Genomic DNA, 17002 nt, shown 5'->3' with positions numbered 1-17002 from the left:
AAAGGAAGGAGAAGAAAGAAAAGAGAGAGAAGGAAAAGAAAGGAAAGGAAGGCAGGCAGGCAAGCAAGAAGGAAGGAAGGAGAGAAAGAAAGAAAGAAGCAAAAGCATTGTGAGAAAGAAGAGAACTTCCAATTTCCACCGCAACAAATACAATTGCAGAATTTATGAAATTATTTTAAAAGCTCATTTTTTATCTTTACCTTTTTATATATATTCAGCAAAGTTGACATTTGTGCATTTCCCCCCCCCTCGCTTTCATGCAGAAAATGTATAAGGGATTTCCCATCAACAATAAACAAATTCTTTCCTACAATCAAGGAAGTTAATTTAATCATCTTTGCAATAATACGGGTTAATGATGCACTATAAACTATGGCTTCTGCCTTTTAGGTTCAACCACCAACTAGCAGAGATCCAGCAGACAGTAACATTGCCCCGTTTCCTTACTATATTTGTTTTCATTTGTAGTTTGCAAAGTTTCAATAATGTCTGTTTTTAAAAATAATGGAGTCGAGAAAAGTGGAATTCAAACACGTTTATTTCTGTGCAAAAGCAAATTGTCAAACAATTTCAAAGACAGGCTAATATCAGATTTTTATACTGTTTGCATAAGTAGACAAGGTTACAGTTTCATTCATTGGTTATTTACCGCTTCCCGGATTTGCTTACTATGCATGGACTCAAGTCTACAGTAATCCTCAACCTAACGACCATAAATGAGCCCAAAATTTCTGTGGCTAACCAAGGCAGTCGTTAAGTGAGTTTTGACCCATTTCGCAATCTTTCTTGCCACGGTTGTTAAGTGGTTAAGTTATTAACACAGTGAATCTGGCTTCCCCACTGCAACCATTATAAATGTGAGTCAGATGCCAAGTGTCCAAATTTTGATCACGTGACCATTGGGGAGGCTACAATGGTTTTAAGTGTGAGAAACGGTCATAAGTCACTTTCCAATGCCGTTGTAACTTTGAATGATCACTAAAGGAACTGTTGTAAGTCGAGGTCTTATCTGTACATCCAAAATCTTTTGTCCAGGTCTAGAAGCCATAGAAGAAATGCTGACAGCCCACCTTGGGGTCAACAGGCTTAGTTTTTATTTTCCCCACCTCCCCTTGTGTCTGATACCTGAAATGGCAAGTTGTCATCCTGACTTGGAAAACAGATGTCCCTGTTCAAAGAGAGATATCTGTCCGTTGTACCACAGAGACAGTGACTTTGAAATGATCTTTATTTGGTAGCTTGAGAGAATTAAGGAAATTGGACAGCTTTGGAAATTGGACAGCTAGTCCTTGTGATGTGACATGTTCACCATTACAACAGAGGGTCCCAAATGACGTATGACCCTGTTTCAAAGTTACAACAGTGGTCATTCATCCTTATGAGCAACCACAGGGATAGAGCTGGGGTATGCGGTCAAGCTTTAACTTAACGACTGTCACAATTGTAATGGGCATTACGGTCGTATCTTGAGGACTATGTGCAGCGCACCACTGAATAGGAGGCAAAGCATAACAAAGGATCCTTGGATTTGAAAGTTTCAAGAGAACTTTTTCGGGTTAGCAGAAGTTCTTCCGCCACTTCCGGTCCTTTAGGACTGCACCATCTCCTGGAATTCTGCAATAAAAAGGAGAAGCAGTTCGAAAATTTTTGAGTGGACTCATTCTTCAATAGAAGAGTTGAAGTTGAACTACCAACACTAAACTTTTCATATCCAGAAGTTCTAAACTCTTGATGGAGACCATGGTTGGCTTCACACACAATTTATAGTCAACAATAACTTGTGTGCCTGCTTCACAAGGAGGGGTGGAGTTACTATTTTTGAAGTATATTTATCAGCGTTCAACTATAGGGACAATTAATTTGTGTGTGTGTGTGTGTATGACTTGTTTTTTTCATTTTATACACTCTTGTGTCTTATTCTGTTGTTTTTGCATTACTTAGGGAGTTTGTATTTTAATTGGAATAAAATAAAAAAAAATAGATTATTAAAAATAAAAAGGGAGGCTATTGTTACCTTGCTAGACTTTTTCAGTGACCATTGTTGGAAATGGTTCCCAAGGAACCTTTTTTTCACCAAGGGCAGAGTTTTAATTTGAATTCTCTCTTCCTTTTTCTTCTCACTGCCTCCTACATAAACCTTCTCCGTTGAAGGTGATGGGCAAAACAAAGGCACTCCCAGGGAACAAGAGAATATCTCAGATAACTCTAGAAAACTTCTTTCCACACCTTAGCTTGTTATGAGTAATGGGTCATCTCAAACCATTTGCTCACTTCACGTTTTGAAACTAGAATTTGGCTAGGAGCTCCTCTGTCGATGGTGCCTGGAGCAATGATCCCATTCCTCCCTCAAAAAGATCCATCTATGGATTGCATTTTTCTCTTCGGGAGAGACGGCATGACAGAACAAATCCGAGTCAACCAACTCGTACCTTCAGTCCCAACTCTGCCATCTCCATCGTGGTCTGCTGCCGCCATAAATTTTTCAATTTCTGTCGCTGTTAACAAGCGAGCCCCGGGATCAAATCTCTGGAGGAAGTATCTAGAGAGAGGAGGAGGAAAGCAATTTCATGCGGTGAAATTCTTTTGAGCCGAGTTGATACGTTAGGAATGCCAGATAAAACTCTAGGCCAGTTTTTCTCAATCGTGGCAACTTTAAGCTGTGTTGACTACCAATTCCTAGAATTCCATGCTGGCTGGGGAATTCTGGGAGTTGAAGTCCACACAGCTTGAAGTTGCCAAAGTTGTGAAACATTGCGCTAAGTCATTTGGCATTTTCTCTTTTTTAATTGGCTTTCCGCTAAGTCTTTTAACTATTTTTTATTTTGAAATCTCTTGATATATGAGGACAGACGTTAGTATATCATGTGCCATAAGTTCAAGAAATATTCTTACATGCATAAAAAGATTTTAAATTCAAAAATGTTTGCCTTTTACACCAAAAGTTTTCTCAGTGCGTAGATGCAATTTTAAACGAGAAGCCAGAGATCTGCAGCACCATTTCAGACAATCCTGTCAGGAAGGAAAGTCCACAGATTTTATTTGGGCTTCCCTCCCACGTAAAACAAACCAGGATTGTACCTACAGTACTCAGAATATATTTAAAGAAAGACAGAAGAAAATTGTGGGGCTTCCTTACGTTAACTCTTGTTCTTCAATAAATCCACTTTGATTGTGGTCTAATATTTGGAAAATGTCCTTGATTTGGCTGCTGCTCTTTTTGGACATTCCAATAAGCTGGAAGAATTTTCTGTGGTTGAAACTATCTGGAGCTAGGAAGACAAGAAGAAGAAGGGGAAAAAAGAACCATTGTGAAGGACCTTGGAAGGGACCTTGGAGGTCTTCTAGTCCAACCCCCTGCTCAATCAGTAAACCCTATAACAGTTCAGACAAATGGCTGTCCATTTTTGGAGCAGCCACAACTTCTGGAGGCAAGTTGTTCCACTGATGAATTGTTCTGACTGTCAGGAAATTTCTCCTTAATTCTAGATTGATTCTCTTTTTGATTAGTTTCCACCTGTTGCTTCTTGTTTTGCCTTCTGGTGCTTTGCAAAATAGACTGACCCCCCGTCTTCTTTGTGGCGGCCCCTTAGATATTGGCAGGCTGCTATCACGTCACCCCTAACCCTTCTTTTCATTAAACTAGCCACACCCAGTTCTTACTTACTTACTTACAAATTAAGTCCTTGCAACGGTTCTTCGTATGTTTTAACCTCCAGTTCCCTAATCATCTGTGTTGCTGTGGTTTTGCTGTATACATTACATTCTCTTACTAAAGATGCTCAGTTTGTAAAACTTCCATGTGGAAGACAAGTCGACTTGGTTTGCACAGACACGGTTCTTCCAAGATGCTAAACCCAATCCCGTCGACAACAACCACACACACACACAAATCCAAAACATGGACTGATAATTTTAAAAGGAAAGTCATATCTAGGGGAAAGTCCACATTTGGATGTCAACATGTCGGTAAGAGCCTACAGTCTTCAACTCTTATTAAGAATCAAAATCATTAGTTACACATCCTACTTGTTAGCCAGACAGCCACGATAGAACTATAATAGAAACATCTCAATTCAAGAGGTAGTTTTGGACAAACATTAATTAACAGGCCACCCGCATCCCCAATTTTGAAGGGATCAAGACACATTTAACGTGCAAGGCACCATCTAAATTGGTGGCCTAATAATTACTTCCTTGCCCAACTCATCCTTTGTCTAGAACGCTGGAAATTCAGCTCTGTTTGTAAATTTCTCAATCTAAGACTCACAAAAACAGTCTTAGGCTGCATCGGAGCTTTTGATCTGCCCTAGTAAAACAACTCTTAATTTATTTACCCCAATGTCCTCTTACCTTGACAATCTTGGAGTGCAGCAGCAATATCCGAAGGACTAAGGAAGTCACTTATGCTCATCTTGGACCCTGATAAAGGAAGGTATAGCAAAGCAGTATTACAAGGAAAGGAAAGGCAGTATTTTCACTCAAGCAATGTAAGAGAAATAAGAAGAAAGAGAAGAAACAACCTCTTACAAATTGCCTTACAAATGGCATAACCACTATAACCAGTATAATCATTCATCAATCACTCTTGTTTTTATCCATCATATTCAAATAGTCCTCTCTCCCTTCCTCCCTTCCTTCCTTCCTTCCTTCCTGCCTGCCTTCCTGCCTTCCTGCCTTCCTGCCTCCCAGTATCAGACTAGAATTTTTCAGCTTTGTAGTTCATCCAAGTCACAACAATCTAATCACAATTAAGAGCGGAGGCACTTTTGTGAGATGCTTTTTTTTCATACGTGTCTCCTTTACACTATTCCTCGAAGGCAAATTGCAAACTCCACTTCACAGGGACTGGTTTGTACTTTCTGCTTACTTTCCTTTGTACGGATTAGCAGAGCAGGGATGATGGAGCCCCAAAGCGCAAATAATGTCTAGCCAGGCGGCACCTTTGGCAAAGAGTTCTCTATCGAATTTATATGAGATTCAGTGAATGACAAGAGCTACTTGGGTTACCTTTTTGAGGATTAGGTGCTCCATGTGAGACTGGGCTCAGGTGTCGCGTTTAACTAATGAAATGGGTTTTGTCCCCCCGCCCTCCCCCGTCTATTTATACCCAAGGAGGATAGGATGGGGAGAACTCTAGAGATTCCCACATCTAATAACACAGAAAGAGAATGAAAATGGGTGGCAGGCCAACTTTTGTGCTTAGCCCAGCATCAAGGCCCACTAAAGCTAGATGGTCTGGAAAGGAGAGATTAGTACTCAATGCTTTGAACAAGGAACGACATCTCCTGGGGGGGAGGGAGGGAGGGAGGAAGGGAGGAATCTAGCTATATTTATTGAAGAACCTAGAAAGAGAGAACAGAAGGTTGTCATCTAGCTATAGGTATTCAAAGAAAAAAAGAAGGAAGGAAGGAAGGAAGGAAGGAAGGAAGGAAGGAAGGAAGGAAGGGAGGGAGGCAGGGAGGGAGGGAGGAATCTAGCTATATTTATTGAAGAACCCAGAAAGAGAGAACAGAAGGTTGTCATCTAGCTATAGGTATTCAAAGAACGAAGGAAGGAAGGAAGGAAGGAAGGAAGGAGGGAGGGAGGGAGGGAGGAAGGAAGGAAGGAAGGAAGGAAGGAAGGAAGGAAGGAAGGAAGGAAGGTGATTCCCCACTGATAACTCATAGAAGTCTTACCCCAACTTGGATTCTGGCAGCGAAGGAAATAGCTGTGATATTACCATGTGGGCATCTTTTAGAACGTGCACATATGTGGTGCAGGAGATCCTTTGGTCTTGTTGTGGGTTTGACTGACGCATGTCCTTCCCAAGGTCCATGCAGAGATAATGAGGACACTATGACACTATTTGAGCTCCTGCTCTGGCTGCGGTATGCATTTTGCCTTCCGTAGGAATGCTTGTCTTATCAATATTCAGATAGTGCAGAAATCAGGGACATCCAATTGTGAAATAACTTTTTGCCCAATCTTGTCCTTCAGCAATGACCTGGGAAGAATGAAATGGTTCAAGAGAATTGACTGGTTCTGTAAGGAGCCCAGAAAAATCAAGAAAGTAAGTGAAATGAATCCATTTCGTCTCACGTTAAGGCACCAGGCTAGAAAGCAAGAGACAATGAATTCTAGTCCAGTTTACGCATGAAAGCTGGCTGGAGGAATTTGGGCCAATCACTAGGAGACAGTGAGTTCTAGTTCTGCCTTACTCCTGAAAGCCGGCTGGGTGACTTTGGACCAACCACTAGGAGACAATGAGTTCTAGTTCTGCCTTAGGCATGAAAGCTGGCTTTGGACCAGGAGATGATGAGATCTAGTCCCACCTTAAGCATAAAAGGCAGCTGGGAGGGCCACTACCTCTGTCAGCCCAACCCACCTCACAGGGTTGTTGTTGTGGGGAAAACAGAAGGAGGAAGGTATGTTGGGTATGTTCTCTACCTTGAGTTGTTTGTAAAAATAATAATGACAGGATACAAACAAATAAACAAAGAGAAGATTGGATGAAATCTCATCCCGGAGTTCCGGATAATACTAATCCTATCCAAACGTGTCTCCAAAGTGAAGCAGAATTGCATTTCAGAACTATTCTTCCACAGGCGACAATCTTTAGTTACTGATGCTTCTTTATTCATTGATGATAGCTTTCATCTCAGGCATTGCTTTCTGCCTCCCTTAATTAGAATAATGACATGATTGGGGTCAGCCGGACTAATGAGAGGGCTTTTCTTACCTCTCTCCACAAATAGGCCCTGAAATAACAGAATAACAGAAGACTTGGAGGCCTTCTAGTCCAACTCCCCTGCCCAAGCGGGAGACCCTACACCAGTAGACTTCCTACTAAGGCCTCTGAGATAGTTTCCTGTTTTGAAATATTAAAAGGAAACCCATGACTAGCGAATAATACATATTTTCTGGGGACAATTGGTGAGTCTCTCCCAAGACGAGGCCATCGGCACGAAGTATGAAACCTCCTGCCTTCTCTGTAGGAAAATGTCCAAATTAGAGACGTGTTTTCGGAGTGACCTTATCGTTCCGGCCTCTTGGAGAGAGATTAAGATTCTGCTCGATCCGCAATTGGAAACCAAATGGCTCTAAGCTGCCGTTTGATATTCTCCACCTGAGGATTGTCAAAACAGATCATCTAGAATCACCCTGGCGACTCCGTAACCGTATCTCACCGGCTGGGGCCGTCGGTGATGTAATCCGGGAGAGCCATCCCTTAAATTGTTGAATTATTTAGGTTTTCTTCCTTTCGCTCAACAATAAGATAGCCCCTAAAGATTAAGGGAGAGTTAACCATCTAGAAAACAGCTCTTAAGAATGGTTGGGAAAAGCCACAAGTGCCAGCATTGGAAGCTGTTTTTTTTCTTGAGAGCTTCAAGGCTGCCACATTCAGTGCCTAGGAATTTGGGAGCGGGGGGATTTCATAGAAGAATAGACACAACAACATTCCTTTCTCAGAGAGTCAAGGACAAGTTGCCCTGCACCTGGAGGGGAGTGACTGAAGGGATGTCTCCAAGTGGGGCGAAGGTTTGATTGGGCCATGTGATGGACTGATGGGTGCAGGGGGTGGATCTTTGATTTCTCTTTTGGGAAGGGAAAACACGCGACTCTCAGATTTGAGTTTTCCCAGATGTGCCATTAGGACAACTCTAATAAAATGGACCCTGGAGGAAATGTTGATCTGGGGAGTTTATTGATTTGGAGCTGGCTAGTTGGAATGCTGACAGCAAGTATTCAGCGGTGGACAATTGACACATCCATTCCAATACACTGTTGGCCACCAGCTGAAAATAATCGTTGCCCCACGCATGAAGTTTGTAGTAGGGTTGAAAGGAAGACGTGCTTAGAACAGCAGGACAGGCAAAAATAGTCCTCGGTTATGGGATATGTCTTTAACTCTTGGCCGCATTAGAGACACAGACGAGAGGACAGTTTTGAAAGAAGAACAGATGCCTTCTTGAAGAGTCAACCACAGGCCCCAGCCTTGACGATTGAAAGAATTTATTTGCAAAATATGAGGACAGAGAACTCAAAAGTGTGTTTATGGTGTCCCATGTGGCTTAGATTTTTTTTTAAATCTTTTAATAAAGCCATTTGCAATGGGGAGTTGGGGTGTTACAAGGCAAACCTTCACTTTCTAGCATTCCTCATAAGAGTGCTTCATAAGATACCACTTGAGTATTTCTAGCAATTGAAGCTGTTGGATAGCTACAGGGCAGCCAGTAGCAATAGCACTTAGATTTATATACCGCTTTATAGTGCCTGACAGCCCTCTCTAAGCAGTTTACAGAGTCCGCATTTTGCCCCTAACCATCTGGGTTCTCATTTTACCATCCTTGGAAGGATAGAAGGCTGAGTCAACCTTGAGCTGGTCAGGATCGAACTCGTGGCAGTGGGCAGAGTCAGCTTGCAATACTGCTTTCTAACCACTGTGCCACCATGGGAGTTTCTTTTGGAGATGACTCCCTCAGTCAGGAGGGACTTTTTCCCGAGTCTGAGGACTAGAAGGTGGGATGAAGGTGATTATCCAACATTGCTAGCCAGTAGGGGCCACTGAACTGGTGTTTAAACCCAACCATCAAATCCGATGGTTAAGGATCAAGTGCCAAAAGCCATCAATATCTATTCTCATATCATTGTTTTCTTTCTTTTTTTTCTGGTTTATTCTGTTGTTCCATCACTTTATGTTTACGCTTCTTTTCATTCCTCCATTTTTTATTGTTGTAAGCTGCCTAGAACAGCCGGCAAATAAATTGAACCAACAACAAATAGTCATTTTGTTATAGGAGCTGTATCCTAGGTTATATGGTTTTCCTTTTTTGTTTTTTAAAGGAGAACGGAACAGAAGCAAAATAGATGTGGAAAGCTTCCACATTGATTTTGCTTTTTAAAAAAACCAAAACATTATGTCATTACCATGCCTATGACTGGGACAATGCACTGTTGTTGTTTTTATTGGTCCTATCTGGATTTTGAACATCTCCAGAGGATCAGGACTTCAAGTGAGACTTTGAATCATGTACGATTTCTTGCTATCAATCAGTCAGTCCAATGCACGTTGATATGACCCCTAATTTAGACCCTGCTTTAAATACAGATATTCTGAGCTTCCGGGTTCTTTCCTGATTTATGATGGACCAGAGTTAAAGATCTAGCACAGACCTCCAACCCACCCAGCAATGCTCTATTTAAAACTCTAAATGAATTTTGAAGCCAGACTCTCTCTCTCTCTCTCTCTCTCTCTCTCAAATTATGGCGTGTTCATTCATCATTTGAAGCAGCCTTTTTCAATCTCGGCAACTCTGCGTGGACTCCCAATTTCCACGGTTCCCAAGCCAGCATGCTGCCCTGGGAAATTCTGGGAGTTGAAGTCCGCGCATCTTAAAAATTGCAAGGTTGAGAGTGATGAAGGTATTGTGAAGAGAAGGACCAGGGGAGACATGAGAGCAGCCTGTCCAATATTTGAGGGGCTGCCACAGAGAGGAGGAAGGGGGTCAAGCTATTCTCCAAAGCACCCGAAGGCCAGACAAGGAATAATGGATGGAAAGTGATCCAGGAGAGATTCAACCAGGAAATGAGGAGAAATTTTCTGACAGGGAGAATAATCAGCTAATGGAACTGAAGTTGCCTTCAGAAGATATGGGAGCTTCATCACTGGAGGCTTTCAAGAAGAGGCTGGACCGCCGTCTGTCAGAAATGGTGCTAGATCTCCTGCTTGGGTGGAGGGTGGGGGTGGACTAGATGACCCACAAGTTCCCTTCCAACTCTGTTAATCTGTTAAATCTGATGGATTGAAACTAAGCAAGGACAGGAGGGGTGTCACCATGGTAATTGCATCCGGCAAAGAAACAGGCTCAAAATCTGTGAATGATGAAGTCACTTTATATGGATGAATGGACAATTCCACGGGTATGACTAGTAAAGGGTTTTGTGAACCTGGTTAGGTAAGGCAAAAACTTCTTATTTAACTGTTTTTCCAATATCATGTCATATACTAGGTTGGGAAGGAAGGCGGTCGCTTGGTTAACTCTTGATGAAATTTCTTAGAAAACTCCCCTCAACTGAGTTGTCGTCTTAAATGGACCCTACCAACAAAACGAAATATCCAATTTCTTTTCCCTTGGGCCGCGACTCTGTCCTGCTTTTTGATGTAGAAAGCCCTTTTAATTATGAATTTTACAACAATGGACAATAATAAAGGTCGAACAGTGCATTGGGAGTTAACACAGTTCCCAAATAGTAAGAAACAACTTGCTGGCCACTGTCAATGCTGTTTCACTGTATAAAATGTATAAATAAATAGTTGACTTGCAATAAGAAAGGATGTTGTACAATACAATTGGCTTGGTCTTCCCTTGAATCGCTTTAACACTTGGAAACCAGGACTACAAACTCTGGAAAAGAAAAGAAAAAAAGGGAAAGGGGAGGAAAAGGGGAGGAAAAGGAAAGGAAAGGTTATATTTTTTTGAATCTTGTCTACTCAAGTCCATAGATAACAGGTTTCTAGATTATCGTGGATAGCAGATGCTAAAGAAAACAGTTTCTATCCATTTCAAGTGGCTGACTTGTTTTACTTATTAATGTATATCGATTTATTATCTAACCTTAGGAATTAATTCCAGGGATTGTCGCCATATGAAGGTGGCAGACGTAACACTTACCTCACTACATTCTCGTGGCAACCACCCCTTCCCCTTCACCATCTGTCTCTGAGTCCTGTTTTTCCCCTCTGTAATTTTTAAATTTGAAATAGCCTAATTTTCATATTTTAACTATTTATCTCTTGGTCTTTTTACAATCTGCAAGATTGCACCCAGACAGTCGCCTTATAAGGGAGATGGGCAGCATATCAATGTAAATAAATATATAAAATAAAAAATATTTGCCCTCCCTCTGGACAATTGATCGGTTGATTGATTAATTGATTTCATATGCCAGTGTAATTATTTAGGCTCTCAGCAGTTAGCTACAGAATTAACTCAACTCTGCTAAATAATTCTAAACCTGCGGATGTTCGCTGTCTACTGTCTGAGGGAATGATATTTGAGTAACATGGCCATCGTTCTGGACATTGGAGAGGGGGGATCCGTGAAGTCTTCCTTACCATCCACGCCAATTTTGCCATCTCCATCGGTGTCACCTGCTTTCAGAAACTCCAAAGTCTCCTTATCAGTCAGCACTCTGGCTTTCCCATCAAAATTCTGCATGAACATTCTAAGGGACAGATAAACAAGAGGTAACTAACAAGGTGATTGGAGTGCCATGACAGTTGCAATAGCACTTAGACTTATATACCGCCTTCACAGTGCTTTACACAGCCCACTTTAAGCGGTTTACAAAAGTCAGCCTCTTGCTCCCCAACAATCTGGCTCCTCATTTTACCCACCTCGGAAGGATGGAAGGCTGAGTCAACCTTGAACTGGTCAGGATCGAACTCCTGGCAGGTGGCAGAGTTTGCCGGCAGTGCTGCATTCTAACCACTGTGCCCGCACAGCTTCCTTCCTTCCTTCCTTCCTTCCTTCTTTCCTTCCGTCCTTCGCAAGCAATAGCAGACTTATATACCGCTTCACAGTGCTTTTACAGCCCTCTCAGAGTCAGCCTCTTGCCCCCATAATCTGGGTCCTCATTTTACTGAGCTCGGAAGGAACGAAGGCTGAGTCAACTTTGAACCGGTCAGGATCAAACTCCTGGCAGGGGGCAGAGTCAGCCTGCAGAACTGCATTCTTACCACTGCGCCCCCACAGCTAATCAGCAATAGCTCTTAGACTTATATACCGCTTCACAGCGCTTGACGGCTCTCTCTAAGCGGTTTACAGAGTCAGCCTCTTGTCCCCAACAATCTGGGTCCTCATTTTACTGACCTCGGAAGGATGGAAGTCTGAGTCATTATTAGATCTTTTTTTTTTTTTTTTTGGCTAGAAAAGAGATGTAAACGCTGGTGTCCGGTAAATAAATAATGCAAATCACAACTGTGTAACTGCAAGGTGCTGCAATCAGCTATAAATATGGGCTAGTTTGTGATCATATAACTATGGGGGCGAGGGCGGCGATGTCACAATTTTGAATCTGGGTTGTAAGTCTCTTTTGGTGTGTCTTTCATAATGCCCATCACTCAGCGACCGGTCATTAAGAGAGGATAAGGCAGTACAAAGGATTGATGATGTGTTTGTATTTGGAAATGGCCGCTTGGGTCCCTAATCAGGGATGGAGGGAGGTTGTTTAAGTTTGACTCACTTCAGCTCCCCTTCCTCAATGTATCCACTCTTGTCTTGATCAATAACTTCAAATACTTTTGTTAGCTGATCCTTGGATTTGCCCTGCAAACCGGATTTGGCAAAGAATGTCTTGCAGCTGAAGGAATCGGCAGCTGCGGAAAAGGAAACCGAAAGAGGAAGAGAAAAAGAGGACAAAATATCAGGAGATGTAAGACGTGGTCAGCGTAAAGGCGGGTCATAAATCATTTACCCCACTGCCATTGTAACTCGGAACGATTGCCCCCAAAATGATTAAGTTTGAGGACTTCCCGTAAATCCAGCATCACCTTTTTTGCTGTCCCAATCATGTCAGTTGGGGGTGAAGTAGACATTTGAGGTGCTGACCTTAATTGACTTTACGCTTGGACACCAATTAAAAAAAAAGTTTAGGGACAGATTAAATATCAGCCACCCCAAAAAAGCAAAGTAAATAGGAACTGATTTTTAAATCTAGATGTGCCCTGAACTTCTTGGTTGCGTGGCCAGTTCTGACTCAAATTCTCTGTAGCTATGTTCTGACATCAATCCTGGGCTGGTGGGTAGGGGCCGGTGGGTTTTCAAGCAGCCAGAATGTTCCATTTCGAACAAAACATTCCTCGTTTTTCAAAACCCAGGTGACGAGTTTAAGGAATTACGTTAGGTAGGCAATAATATTTCCTGCAGAATTTTGTAGGGGGTTAGAATTTGTCTGTGCCTGCTCTGTCTTTTTCTAATGGGAATTGAGACATAAACATCTTCCATCGTGTTCCCGATCAAGGGTGGCATTGTAGTTTGCCTCCTTCCTTTCTTTCTTCCTCCCTCCCTCCCTCCCTCCCTCCTTTCCTTCCTTCCTTCCTTCCTTCCTTCCTTCCTTCCTTCCTTCCTTCTTTCCTCCCTCCCTCCCTCTTTCCCCTCCCTTCCTTCCCTCTTTCCTTCCCTCCCTCTCTTCCTCACTCACTCACTCCTTCCTTTCTTCCTGCCTCCCTCTTTCCTCTTCCTTTCTTCCTCCCTCCTTCTTTCCCCTCCCTTCCATCTCTCCTTCCCTCCCTCCCTTGCTCTTTCCTTCCTTCCTTCTCTCCTCCCGCCCTCCCTCCCTCTTTCCCCTCCCTTCCCTCCCTCTCTCCTTCCCTCTCTCCCTCCCTTCCTCACTCACTCACTCACTCTTTCTTTCTTCCTCCCTCCCTCTTTCCCCTCCCTTCCATCTCTCCTTCCCTCCCTTCCTTGTTCTTTCCTTCCTTCCTTCTCTACTTCCTTCCTTCCTTCCTTCCTTCCTTCCTTCCTTCCTTCCTTCCTTCCTTCCTTCCTTCCTTCCTTCTTTCCTTCCTTCCTTCCAGCCAGCTAGCCTCACTCCTTCCTTCTTCTCTCCCTCCCTTCCCTCTCTCCTTCCTTCTTTCCTTCTTTTCTTCCATCCATCCACCCAGCAACTGGGAAGTATAGAAGTTAACATCCACTATATCTGAAAGGCATTAACTTAGGAGATGCTTATACAGAGAGGGCCGATGAATTTTCCGAGACCCTTCTCAGCTCCAAAATACCTATCACTCATCCCTGGAGGACTTCCTTCAGATTCTTTGATCTCCTGAAGCTACTGCAGGAAGCGTAAAGCCCAGAGCAGCACACTCTCCAGAAGAGAACCATGGACAACCCTGCCACCCACAGCCCAGACAGCATCTCTGTACTATCCCTCCTCCCTTGGGAGAAGAATGTGTCAAACCCAAGAGCCTTCCAGCCTTTGAGCTCTCAAGCTTTAGGTCGGCATGTAAAGAACACAGTTTCCTTAAGAAGCTGTTGAGCTAGAAGCTTCAATCACCCTGCTTCGCTTTGTGGTCAACATGGCGTCCTTACAACATCTACTAACCTCATCGCTACAATCCGTTCTAATGGATCCTCCTGAGCAGGGGTCGCCAACCTTTTGGGCCTCAGGGATCACCAAACTCATAATTTTAGAGACCCTGGGAAAAATCCCCCCCAAAAGTCTGCAAGAAAATCCCCCACCCCGTTTTCCTACCGATCGATCATTTTTTATTTGGGATCGAAGGGTACCGTCTCCAGCTTTGTTCTCAGGGGGAGAGAGAGAGAGAGAGACTTTTGGCTTCATGCAAGGAAAGCAGCAGAAGCCGCAGAAGTCTTTCTTTCTCTCCCCCAAACTCTACCAGAAATGAGTCTTTGTGAGACTCGTCACACCAGCGCAGCCTCTTGGAGTCGGATGCCTTGCAGGGTCCCAAAGATCCATTTCTGGTGGAGTTTGGGGGAGAGAAAGAAAGACTTTGGCTGCTTTCCTTGCGTACAGCTAGAAGCAGAAGAAAGAAGTGGAAAGAAACAGACCGGTGACCAGTCGAGGTGTGTGGGGCGAGTGGGGCAAGTTCCCCCCCTCTACCCTTTCCCCCCTCCCCTCACTACTTCGCGCTGTTCACAAAGCAAGCGACACAAGCCTTGTGTTCCCACGGGCCATGTGGGCGGCGCAGCCTTGCGTTCCTGAGCAGCCTGGATTAATTGCTTTGGGGGAGACATTTCTCTGCGGACCACCAAAATTTTCTTGTGGATCACCAGTGGTCCCCAGCCCACTGGTTAGCGACCACTGCTCCAGAGAAGTAGTTCGGTCCCATTTTTTCATACAGGAAAAATATCATCTCTCTTCTTGTCTGAATTATACGTGGGCTTTGCAGGGCCATATTTAGAGACAGGAAGGAATGTCTGGGGTCACATTTCAATACTAGGCAGAGTTCATAAGTGGGCGGATAGGTATCTAAATCCCTAGAAAAGTCCTTCATCCACTGTGCACATCCACTGATCACACACCAAAGTTGAGGAAATGCTCCAGATGTTTTGGCTTGCAGTACTCCCTGCCCCATCAGCCCTGCTGGCTGGGGATGATGGCTACTATAGTCCAGAACAGAGCAGCAGACGATGGGGAAATGCTAAATTGTAACCATCCTAAATATTACAGTCAAGAGATTTAAGGGGCGGAAAATCGATCACCTCTGTCCAAGGTCAGAAAATAACTCAAAAATGCTTTACAATGACTGATTTTTAGTTGCGTAATCTGCACTTTCTTTGGGAATTTGTTAACCTTAAAAACAGGTGTGCTGGTTTAAGATGTTAAATTTAGGAAGAACTGTTTTGTCTCTAAAATATTAAAACTGTAAAACATTCAGAGACCTAACAGCAAAAATACCAGATGGTTGTTTTTTTTTTTCTAAAATCACCCAAGACATTTGGGAATTTTGGAGTGCTGATGGTGGGGGTCAGGACAAAAGTTGGAAAGTTTATGACCTCTCCTCTCCAATATTTGAATCCAAAAGTTTTTTTTTCCAATACACAAGTTTATTTTTTAAAAAAATAATCTGTATATAGGCATATGTATATAGAAATTACCTTGGCAGCTTTTCAAAGCAGCTGCAATGTCAGCATCATTCAGTATTCCAGAGAATGCCATCTCAGAGCTGGGAAGAGGTTAAAAAAAAAAAAAAAGAGAGAGAGAGAGAGAGAGAGAGAAGGAGTTTGAATTTCATTGCACACAAGTAACATTTTTGGACGAGATCTGCAAAACGCAGGAATCTTTGCAAGGAAGAACACTTGCAGAATCAAGGAAGCAAATTTGCAGCCTCCCAATGCATTTCTAGAAGTGGAGTTAGAGGGTAGATTAAGATATTAAAAACAGCCAAAAACTAGCAAACAGAATGTCTTTCATGAAATCTCCCTGCCTCTTTATCTCTTCATCTCTATTCCCCTCTCTCTCTCCCTTTCTCTCTCTCTTTAATTCTATTTCTGTCTCTCTATTTCACTTTAGCTCTTTCTGTCTTTCTTTCTGTCTTTCTTTCTTTTTTTCTCTCTCAATCTTTTTCTTTTTTGCTTTCCTCGTTCTTTCTCTTTTCCTTTCTCGTTCTCTCTCCTTTTATCTTTCTTTTCATTTCTCTTTATCTTTACTTACCTCTATTTCTTTCTGTTTCTTGCTCTCTCTCTTTATTTCTCTTTCTCTCTTTATTCCTCTCTCTTTATTTCTCTTTCTCTCTTTCTCTTTCTCTCTTTAGTTCTCTCTTTATTTCTGTTTCTCTCTCTCTTTCAGTCCCACTGAGATGGTCAAAGGTAGCTTCCACATCAGATTCCCAGTTTGCGCAATTTCAGCAACTTTGGCCTGGCCGAAAACCCACAACAAAACACAACTGCCGGCTTCCTGTCTTGGAGATGCCAAATTCCTCCCGTGCAGTTGTGCTTCTTAAGATCCTAAGGCTTGCTCTGGACTGGAACAACAACAAAAATCATCATCGTCATAGTAAGTGTTCTTGGCTAGGCTCAAACTCACCTTGAAGCTGCTTTTCAACGCAGGGAGAAGAGGCAAGACAATGATCTAAGGAGTTATCTTCCCTTGCAGTCTTGGCCGAAGCTCAGCCCCTGTCTTATATAGGTTTGAGTTAAGACCCCACAGCCTTTTACAGAAACCTTCAGACCACGTCATCGCTCAAATGACCGAGGAGATGAGACACTGTATCTGACAAGACCTGCTAGCTAATCAAATTGATATTTATATCTCACCGGAATGTACATTCGGCCTTAGACAATCTAAGAAGTTTTCAAGTTGCAGCATTTCCTTCTGAATTGCTGATTCTCAGCAGAAACAGAGGTTTTTCAGAGCTGTGGTGGGCTTACATAAACAAGGCCAGCAAGTCAACAATATTGGTTTATACAGGGAGTCCTCAACTTACACTAGTTCTTTGTTCAAAGTTAGAACGGCGCTGAAAAAAGTGACTTACAAATGTTTTTTTGGACACTCACACACG

At 42.8% G+C, this 17002-nt stretch overlaps 2 protein-coding genes across 2 annotated transcripts; both read right to left on the bottom strand.

Moving 5' to 3' along the window:
- Window positions 1-520: 520 nt before the first annotated feature.
- On the bottom strand, window positions 521-4543 carry LOC113439005 (parvalbumin, thymic CPV3-like). The gene is made up of 4 exons (XM_026704639.2): window positions 4351-4543; window positions 3137-3269; window positions 2430-2539; window positions 521-1614 (listed from the first exon to the last, which is right to left on the bottom strand). Exons 1-4 carry the CDS (start codon window positions 4409-4411, stop codon window positions 1589-1591), a joined length of 330 nt encoding a protein of 109 aa, XP_026560424.1. The 5' UTR covers window positions 4412-4543; the 3' UTR covers window positions 521-1588.
- Window positions 4544-9853: 5310 nt separating this feature from the next.
- LOC113438767 (parvalbumin beta) lies at window positions 9854-16598 on the bottom strand. Its single transcript, XM_026704294.2, has 5 exons — window positions 16528-16598; window positions 15600-15667; window positions 12226-12358; window positions 11096-11205; window positions 9854-10385 (listed from the first exon to the last, which is right to left on the bottom strand). The coding sequence occupies exons 2-5, from the start codon at window positions 15658-15660 to the stop codon at window positions 10357-10359; spliced, it is 333 nt and encodes a 110-aa protein (XP_026560079.1). The 5' UTR covers window positions 15661-15667; window positions 16528-16598; the 3' UTR covers window positions 9854-10356.
- Between the last annotated feature and the right edge of the window lie 404 nt (window positions 16599-17002).

This window comes from Pseudonaja textilis, chromosome 14, assembly GCF_049901715.1.
Source record: "Pseudonaja textilis isolate UNSWEBS1 chromosome 14, rPseTex1.2, whole genome shotgun sequence".
Classification (NCBI taxonomy): Eukaryota; Metazoa; Chordata; class Lepidosauria; order Squamata; family Elapidae; genus Pseudonaja; species Pseudonaja textilis.
The sequence above is the reverse complement of the archived record's forward strand: the minus strand, read 5'-3'. Positions and strand labels throughout refer to the sequence as shown.

Coding starts and splice junctions, on each gene's coding strand:
- LOC113439005 (XM_026704639.2), bottom strand. CDS start 4,411: ATGAGCATAAGTGACTTCCTTAGTCCTTCGGATATTGCTGCTGCACTC. Junction 3,270..4,350: donor TGCACTCCAAGATTGTCAAG/GTAAGAGGACAT, acceptor TTGTCTTCCTAG/CTCCAGATAGTTTCAACCAC. Junction 2,540..3,136: donor ATTGAAGAACAAGAGTTAAC/GTAAGGAAGCCC, acceptor TCCTCTCTCTAG/ATACTTCCTCCAGAGATTTG.
- LOC113438767 (XM_026704294.2), bottom strand. CDS start 15,660: ATGGCATTCTCTGGAATACTGAATGATGCTGACATTGCAGCTGCTTTG. Junction 12,359..15,599: donor TGCTTTGAAAAGCTGCCAAG/GTAATTTCTATA, acceptor CCTTTTCCGCAG/CTGCCGATTCCTTCAGCTGC. Junction 11,206..12,225: donor ATTGAGGAAGGGGAGCTGAA/GTGAGTCAAACT, acceptor TCTGTCCCTTAG/AATGTTCATGCAGAATTTTG.